The sequence below is a fragment of the Cydia pomonella genome, chromosome 9 (genome assembly GCF_033807575.1).
Source record: "Cydia pomonella isolate Wapato2018A chromosome 9, ilCydPomo1, whole genome shotgun sequence".
NCBI classification, from domain to species: Eukaryota; Metazoa; Arthropoda; class Insecta; order Lepidoptera; family Tortricidae; genus Cydia; species Cydia pomonella.
In genome coordinates this window covers 11651451-11661672 of record NC_084711.1, presented here as the reverse complement: position 1 = coordinate 11661672, position 10222 = coordinate 11651451, and the positions used below count along the sequence as shown (strand labels likewise).

Genomic DNA, 10222 nt, shown 5'->3' with positions numbered 1-10222 from the left:
GGCGGCTTTCTTTAAACCCTTTGGGCCGCTCCTGTAGCCGAAAGTGGACTAAATATAGCTAATTTATTTGCTAAACACTTTTCGTCCGTATATATATCAAAGAACTCTAGTAACGTGGTAACGGATGAATCGAGTACAAGTTCTAAATTTATTAACAAAATACACCTGACCGAATCAGAAATACTACGGGCTATCAAAAAACTCGACAGTTCAAAAGGTGCAGGACCCGATGGCATACCCCCTGTTAACGCCTAGCATGTGTTTGTGCAAAACTATATATGATGCACCACTCACACACGCATACGCCAAGAAACCTGCCCGATCGACGCGAGCCTACGGCTTTACCGACAGCGTCGCGTCCTTCACTCGTCCTCAAGCCACCAAATGGAATACGTGCTATTTAACCTATAATTTTTTTACACCTTGTAGTTTTCTGGTTATTAAACCAATTTTTTATTGAAAAGGTATTAGCACTCATTTCTTCGCCAAATCATCCCAGCATTCAAGTACCGGCGTTCACATTTTTGGACCTACGACCCCGGATATTTTACCAGCGACGAACAAAGAACAAAGGAAATACTTCGCTGACGTGATTTTGGCTGTTACTACGTGGAAGTTTTCAATCATTTCAAACATCGGATTCATTGGAAATAGGACGAGTCATCCGATTTTATACACATCTACGACTTCTACGTGGCTTGAAGATAATTTCTACGAGGACAAATACGATTGGGAGAAGAAATCTGAGAGTGAGAGTTGGGAGACAAGTAGATCGACACAGGGAAATATCATTTATAAGTTAAGTTCTAAGTGAGACTGGCAAACCGTAAGTTCGTTCCGTTTGTTCGTTCCGAAATCATTAATTTCAAACACAATCCTTTATTTGTGTATTTACTTCCCAATTAAATTACATATTTGTCCCGTAACCCTTATTCTGCAATTAACGTCCACGAATCCGTTATTTTGTGGTATCGTTAAAAACGTATTTCACGTTATACTTGCAAATCCTTCATTTTGCAAGTCTTCTCACATTCATATACCTTTTAGTAACGTTAAGGTTAATAACGTTAACGGATATTTCTTAATAACGCTCACAAATCCATTATTTTGTGTTGTCGTTACATTCGTATTACACGTTTCTTGCAAATCCTTCATTTTGCAAGACATATCATATTCATATACCTTTTAGTAACGTTAAGGTTAATAACGTTAACGGATATTTCTCATTAACGCTCACAAATCCTTCATTTTGTGTTGCCGTCACAAACGTATTGCACGTTATTCGCAAATCCTTTATTTTGCAAATTATTCATACTTATACATACTTAAATACGTTAACGATCCGTTATTCTGTTAACGAGTTATTTCTAATTGCACTTAGCAACAATATTTCCTATTCGCATTTTCATCATAAACAGGTTAATTCTGTTATCTTTGCAATCACTTCATTTACGCTTCGTGCATTATTGCTCATATTTTCCTCATTGTTAAACAAAGGTTGGAATACCTTTTGTTCGTTAATAATTAACATAATTCTAATAAATTGCATTTCAGAGTGTTCTAGTTTTTTGGCATCGCTTCGTTGTGAGTGTGAACTGTATATAACAACGTACTTAAATAGTGATATTTCACGTGTTCTAGTGCATTCCGATATCCGCGCTGTTGGGCTGGCGCCTGGCTGGCTCGGACACCGCGCGCTCGCTGCGAGCTGTTGCTACGCGCTTGCACCGCTTGACTTTTTGCAGTTTTTACGCGCACCCTCACTCCGCTGCTTTTGTATTAATTTAAGTAATCGTTTCAAATCTTTATTTTTGAACTTAATTGCATTGCAACTGTTGTTTTTCTAGCAACTCATTTCATCGCATTGGTTCGTATAAATTACATTTTAGCTATAAACAAGCTGTCAGTGCCAACTTACACTGACACATATACTCAATTAATTAACTCATTATTTTGCCTTTAATTTATAATTTTTAAAATGGTTGATATTAAACCTTTAATTAAAAGGCGTGCCTCATTCAAAGCTAAGCTTACGCTGTTTGAAAGCCATCTAACAACTGTCGAAAGTTGTGATCGCTTGAGTAGATTGCAAATTTCTGAATTAAATCACCGTTTATCAAAAATTGAAGAAATATATTCAGAATTTGACTCCGTTCAGTGTGATATAGAGAACGAATTGGAAATTCCAGATGAGCAGTATAAAGAACGCGAGGCTTTCGAGAGCAAGTACTTCGGGCTCGTCGCGCGCGCGCGCGAGCTGCTGGCGGCGGCCGCGCCGGCGCCGGGCGCCTCTGCGGGCGGCCACGGCTCGGAGACAGGTTCTTGTGTTACTGCGATTGGAGGTGGGACAAAACTTAAACTTCCTACTATAGATATGCCTAGCTTCTCGGGCCAGTATCATGACTGGTTGGAGTTCCGTGACACATTTAGTAGTCTCATACATTCAAATGATTCAATTCCAAACATTAATAAATTTCATTACTTGCGCGCCGCGCTAAAGGGTAGTGCCGCGGTAGTGATTCAATCTTTAGATTTTTCCAGCGATAATTATACATCAGCTTGGGAACTACTTTGCGATCGTTATAATAATAAAAGATCTTTAGTGAACAATCATGTTCAGGCAATTTTTAACATAGAACAATTGTCAAAAGAATTGTCTAGATCAATAAGAAACCTTATTGACACGATAAATAAAAACTTAAGAGCACTCAAATCACTTGATCTCCCTACTGAGCATTGGGATGTTCTCATAATTCAAATAATATCAAGCAAATTAGATACAACTACACATCATAAATGGGAATCGTATAGGAATAAATTAAAGGAGCTCCCTACACTTCAAATGTTTAACGATTTCCTTAAAGATCGGGCTGACTTACTAGAATCAACTGAAATCTCTAATATAAAACGTCGGTCTAGCGACACTACGCACAGTCGACAGAAGGCGTTGACAGCTAATACCTATTCCCCCACTACTTCTCGCAAGTATGCTTGTCCGTTTTGCAATCAAGACCACGCACTGTATCTATGTCCTAAGTTTAAAACATTAAAATTACAAGCTCGCGTTGATAAAGCTAAGGCACTCAAGGTTTGCTTAAACTGTTTACGCGTGGGCCACAATGAAAAAACGTGTAGGCTGAATTCGTGTCGCACATGTGGATTACAGCGCAATAGTCTGTTGCATGAACATACAACTCCTGCGCCTTCGCCTTCGTCAAATGACGTCGCGCTGCATTCTTTGCCGCAGCCTGACGACGATGAACAATTTTCTAGTCCAGTTCAAGAAATTTCTATGTCAGCCGTAAATAATAAGAGCATGCTACTGTCAACGGTCTTAATTCAAGTGACAGACCACAGTGGTAAAAAACAAACAATACGAGCGTTACTCGATAATGGTTCAACCGCGAGTTACGTTACTGAAAGTTTATGCGCAAAATTAAACTTACCTACTTCTTCAGCTCCGACAATAGTCGACGGATTAAATTATCAAACATCACATTTGTCAAAAAGTTGCGACGTACTTATATCGTCATTACTCAATGACTATCATGAAAAGGTGCCCTGTTTAGTAGCATCACGTATAACTCAACCGTTGCCAGTGTCTCGAATTGACCGTACAACGTTAAACATACCGCCACACATTAGGTTGGCAGATCCCACATTTGATGTACCTGCTCCAGTAGACATGCTACTTGGATCAGGAATATTTTGGTCAGTACTTGGTACTCATAAAATTCCATTAGGTAAAAATAAACCAACTTTATGGGAAACCAAATTGGGTTTCTTAGTTACAGTTTCATCAGAACAAAGGTTACCATCAAAATTTAATACAGTCCATTGCAACCATAACATTAATTTACACTTACAACATTCTGATAAACAGTTAAATGATCAAATTTCTCAATTCTTTGAATTAGAATCAGTTGCAACGCGTAAACAAATTTCCAAAGATGAGCAGGAATGTGAACAGAGTTTTATAGATAATACCACTCGGCTTCCTGACGGTCGTTTCGAAGTGACGATCCCATTAAAGGAGACGCCAGATAAACTTGGCGACTCTTATGAACGAGCTCTGTCCAGGTTCATCTCGTTGGAGCGTCGATTCAAACGTGAACCACATTTTAAAGAGCAATATTGTAAATTCATTAAAGAATATATTGCATTAAAACACATGTCATTAAATGAAAACCCCGAAAATGATACTCATTCGTACTTATTTGCCCACCATGGGATTTTGCGCGAGTCTAGTTTATCTACGAAATTGAGGGTCGTCTTCGACGGATCTATGGCAACGACATCCGGCGTATCCTTCAATCAAATTCAATTGGTCGGTCCGACAGTTCAAGACGACCTTATAAGCATACTTATAAGAATGCGCCAGCATAAGTTCATTGTTACCGCGGATGTTGAAAAAATGTATCGAATGATCAATGTTACACAATCCCAACAATCGCTTCAACAAATTTTATGGCGTTTTGAGCCCTATGAGCAATTACAACAATATAAACTACATACAGTTACCTATGGTACTGCGTCGGCTCCTTTTCTCGCGACAAGGTGCTTGACACAGTTAGGTATTGAATGTCCCGATAAGAAGGTCTCAGAAGTCATACAACATGACTTCTATGTTGACGATTTAATCACTGGGGCATCCTCTGAATCGGATCTCATTAGTATTTGCAAGGGTGTAATAACTCAATTAGAAAGTGGTCAATTTTATCTACGTAAATTCAATTCAAACAGTGCTCACATTGTGACCGAAATCATCGGCCAAAGTAATGGTGACGAATTACTTAATTTATGTGACAATGAATATTCAAAAACATTAGGCTTACTCTGGTCTTCTAAAGATGACAGCTTATTATTTTCAGTTAATCTTGGCGAGAATAACTACGTAACCAAACGTACAATACTTTCAATGATGTCACAAATTTTTGATCCATTAGGTCTTGTTAACCCATGTGTACTTTTAGCAAAAACAATTCTTCAGACGTTATGGGCCGCAAAGATTTCGTGGGACGAGCCTGTGCCGTCAGAAATATCAAACATGTGGTCTAAATTCGTATCGTCATTACGTACCATAAACAATATTCGTATCCCTCGATGTGTCTTGATCGACTGTCCTTTATCAGTAGAACTTCATACATACAGTGATGCATCTACACAAGCTTACGCCGCCTGCGTTTATTTACGTAGCGTTGACAATAATAATGTATCTGTCCATTTAGTGGCAGCAAAAAGTAAAATTTCGCCTTTGAAACCTGTGCTGACTGTACCGAAACTCGAATTGGCCGGTGCGCTCTTGGCTGTACGGCTAGCAAATAAAGTGAAATCAGCACTCAGAATTAAAATAACCACTTGCACCTATTGGTGCGACTCTACTATAGTTCTCGGATGGATTCGTTCACCTAGAGCTCATCAGCTAAAACCATTTGTGTTTAACCGAGTCAGTGAGATATGCGACTCAACTGATCCAAACAGTTGGCGCTATGTGCCTACAAAATGCAACCCTGCCGATATAGGTTCTCGCGGCGCAGACGCCAAACAATTAGAAAATTGCAGCTTATGGTGGTCAGGTCCGCCCTATTTACTTCAAGACGAACACTCTTGGCCTAAACAGCCATTACATTTACAAGATACTGATTTACCAGAGTTCAAGGTCATATGCAACTTAAATGCAAGCCATACTGATCACACATCAGATTTTTGCTGAGTTTATGAAGCGGTTTTCTAATTTCAGTAAGCTTCAACGTATAATCGCATACGTTCATCGGTTTATTCACAACTGTCGTAACCCGCAAAACAAGCACACTGGTTACATAAAAATTTATGAACTAAACTTGTCCTTGAATTCAATGTGCAGATTCGTTCAGCTTGAAAGTTTTATCTCAGAATATGACTTATTAAAAAACAAAAGGCAATTGTCTGCCAATAATAAATTGCTACAATTGAATCCATTTTATAACACAAATGATAAACTGTTACGAGTAGGTGGCAGGCTCTGTAACTCATTTTATGATTATGACACTAAACACCCAATTTGCTTGATTCAAAGCATCATTTAGCCACTTTAATATTTAGACACTATCATACTATGTTTTTACATGCACCTCCGCAACTATTACTTGCAATATTGCGTCACAAATTCTGGTTTATCAATGGTCGTAACCTGGCGAGAAAAATTGTTGAAAACTGCATTAGATGTCGTCGTTATGCAGGCAAGAGCATTCAACCCATAATGGGCAATCTTCCTTCACCGCGGCTACATACTGACTATGTTTTTGCTAATACCGCGTGTGACTACGCCGGACCAATCATGATACTGAACCGAAGAGGTCGAGGCAGTAGACTGATAAAGTCGTACCTCTGCATATTTGTTTGTCTGGCCGTAAAAGCAGTTCACATAGAACTTGTAACCGATTTAAGTAGTAACACTTTCCTCTCAGCACTAGATCGATTCATCGCCCGCAGAGGAAAGCCTCAAAATATTTTCTCAGACAGTGGGACTTGCTTCACAGGCGCATGTAATGAGTTGTCTAATTTCTTAAAATCAAACAGTAACTACATCAGCTCAAAAGCATCTGAGTTGTTCATAAACTTTAAATTTTCACCAGCATATAGTCCACACTTTAATGGATTGGCCGAGGGTTCCGTAAAATCTGTAAAATACCACCTAAAAAGGGTCTTAGGTTTAGCCCACTTAACATATGAAGATTTAAATTCAGTTCTCACTTCCATCGAGGCTACCCTTAATTCTAGGCCTCTCACCCCATTATCATCCGACCCTTCAGACCTTACAGCACTCACCCCCGCTCACTTCTTAATCGGACGAACGCTAACGATGTTGCCTTCTCCTCAGAGCTCTGACCCTGCGGCGATACCTACTCTCTCACGATATATGAGGATTCAACAATTAAAAGCCCATTTCTGGTCCCGATATTATATAGAATATATTACAGAGCTCCAGAAAAGACAGAAATGGCGCAAGCAAGGCCAGCAACTCCAATTAGGAGAGATGGTGCTGGTGAAAGATGACCGGCTGCCTCCCAACCGATGGCTGCTGGGGCGCGTGACGCGCCTCTACCCCGGCTCCGACGGCGTGACCCGCGTCGCCGACGTACACACCACCTCGGGGACTCTTCGACGAGCCTTCAACCGACTGTGCCCGCTACCAGTCATAGACACGAACTTCGTTCCTGAGGCCGCAACATGTTAACGCCTAGCATGTGTTTGTGCAAAACTATATATGATGCACCACTCACACACGCATACGCCAAGAAACCTGCCCGATCGACGCGAGCCTACGGCTTTACCGACAGCGTCGCGTCCTTCACTCGTCCTCAAGCCACCAAATGGAATACGTGCTATTTAACCTATAATTTTTTTACACCTTGTAGTTTTCTGGTTATTAAACCAATTTTTTATTGAAAAGGTATTAGCACTCATTTCTTCGCCAAATCATCCCAGCATTCAAGTACCGGCGTTCACACCCCCTATATTCGTGAAACGGTGTGGACCGGCTTTAGCATTTCCACTCTATCTGATCTTTAATCAGTCACTCACAGAGGGCTGCTTTCCTGATGCGTGGAAAGAGGCTCGAATTGTGCCAGTATACAAGAAAGGCGACGAAGCTGATATGTAAAACTATCGTCCGATTTCAATCCTGTCGTGTTTCTCGAAGCTATTCGAGTCCCTTATTGTGCCTATACTATCAGGATTGGCGGAATCCAGTCTGTCTGATCATCAACATGGGTTCAGACCTGGTCGATCAGTGGCGACTAATCTCGTGCCTTTTGTTACTGATCTATGCCAGCAGCTTGATAGAGGTTCCCAAGTAGACACTATATACACTGATTTCAGTAGCGCGTTTGATAAAGTTGATCACACAATCCTACTGAAAAAGCTGAATCTTTTCGGTGTAGGATATAATTGGTTGAGATGGTTTGAGTCGTATCTCACTAACAGGCCGCAGTGTGTTGTTGTTCACGGCTACCAATCATTGACTTATTATGCCGAATCGGGAGTTCCGCAGGGGTCGCATTTGGGACCGGTGCTTTTCTTAATATTCATTAACGATATCACAGGCCACATAAAACACTCCAACTATTCACTTTACGCAGATGACCTAAAAATCTATAAATCTGTGTCCTGCGAGTCGGATGCCAAAATACTTCAAAACGACCTAAGTAACGTAATGTCCTGGTGCAATAAGAATGGAATGACTCTAAACGTGAAGAAGTGCTTTTTTATAAAGTATTGCAGAAAGAAAAAACCGCTTGTGACTAAGTACGAGATAGGCGGCGTCGAGTTAAGGGAAGTTGCTGAAATGAGAGACCTTGGTGTTATACTCGACAGTGAATTGAAATTCCATGCACACATTGATGCAGTAGTTAAAAAGGCTGCACAAATGCTTGGCTTTATAAGGAGAAACTCTAATGGTTTTAGACATCACCAAACTAAAATTATTCTATATAACACCCTTGTACGCAGCCATCTAGAATCCGCCTCAATTGTCTGGAGTCCATACTATCATGTTCACTCACAGCGTATTGAAAGTATACAGAGAGCATTTACAAGACATCTTGCGTTTCATACCCCTGGATTTTCACATAGAAATACCTATGACTGCCGGCTTGCTAGATACAAAATGCACAGCTTACGCGATCGGCGCCGAATGCTAGACTTGTGCTTCCTACACAAGGTAGTGAACGGACAGGTAAACAGCAGCAAACTACTTGAGAAAATCTCGTTAACTACACCCTACAACTACCCACGGCGGCCTATAGCTAAACCCTTTTCTATACCGGTTACCAGGACAAACATTGGTCTGCAAGCCCCCATGGTACGAATATGCTCGAGTTACAACAGCCTTACAACCCACAAAAACTTCGTTGACATCTTTCATGACCGTCTAGCCACATTTAAATCTAAGATATTGCCGAAACAAAAATAATAATTAGTTTCAAATTTCAAATTTAAATTAAATTATTCTGTGTTAAATTATATATTAGTATTAGTATTTATTTGTAAAATTGTAAATAATGTACATATAGTAGTTAATTGTTTTATAAGTCTTACAAATTTAATGTTATAAAATGTAATGTCCCATAGTTCTTATGTCGTTCCCAATATCATGCTTGGACAATGCTATGTACTCCATAATTGTCGTATTATATCAGGTGAAGTACTTTAAGATTATTGTAATGTAACATATGTAATATATACGATGTGGTTGTACTTAATAAATAAAATAAAAAATATAATTGGGGCCCTTTTTAGGGTTCCGTAACCAAATGGCAAAAACGGAACCCTTATGGATTCATGTCCATCTGTCTGTCCGTTTGTGTCACAGCGACTTTTTTCCGAAACTATAAGAACTATATTGAAACTTGGTAAATAGATGTATTCTTTGAGCCGCATTAAGATTTTCCCAAAAAAAAACAATACATTTTGGGGCTTCCCCATACTTAGAACTGAAACTCAATTTTTTTTTTCATCAAACCCATACGCCCCCTCCAGACTATGCGCGTGAATCGCGGCGGTACTTCGCGGAGCGAACATACCGCGACGTTGACGTAGACTCTACATTCGCACAACTTCACGGCGATTTCGCAGTTTGGTTCGCGGCAAGATGGCGCCGAAGCGTCAGCTGATCGGATTTAGTTTGCGGCAAGGCACTGATTCAAACTGGGAACTGTCAAATTGATTTTTGGTTGATCAAGTTCGCACCCAATATAACCAAGTAGCCGCCATAGAAGGTTATGACAGATTAATCGACTCGTCGAGATTAATCGCGGCGCGAAGCGATTGCGAGTGTGGAGTCTTGCAAGTTCGCGCTTCGCGTCTCCTTTGACGCGGGCCAGCCAAATACCGACAAAAAACGAGGAATAAGGCGCGAAGGCGTGAACAATCTGCGAAATCGACGCGAGGGCCATAAACACTCGCGTTCGCGGTTTCGCGCCTCGATTCGCGCACGAGTGTGGAGGGCCCTATACGTGTGGGATATCTATGGATAGGTCTCCAAAAATGATATTGAGGTTTCTAATATCATTTTTTTCTAAACTGAACAGTTTGCGCGAGAGACACTTCTAAAGTGGTAAAATGTGTGTTCCCCCCCCTGTAACTTCTAAAATAAGAGTATGATAAAACTAAAAAAAATATATGATATACATTACCATGCAAACTTCCACCGAAAATTGGTTTGAACGAGATCTAGTAAGTA

The 10222-nt window shown here is 40.3% G+C and overlaps 1 protein-coding gene across 1 annotated transcript; it reads left to right on the top strand.

Annotated features, from left to right (window-relative positions):
- The first annotated feature begins 283 nt into the window (after positions 1 to 283).
- LOC133521384 (uncharacterized) lies at positions 284 to 7431 on the top strand. The gene is made up of 2 exons (XM_061856322.1): positions 284 to 2326; positions 6860 to 7431. The coding sequence occupies exons 1-2, from the start codon at positions 1979 to 1981 to the stop codon at positions 7214 to 7216; spliced, it is 705 nt and encodes a 234-aa protein (XP_061712306.1). The 5' UTR covers positions 284 to 1978; the 3' UTR covers positions 7217 to 7431.
- The last annotated feature ends 2791 nt before the right edge of the window (positions 7432 to 10222 follow it).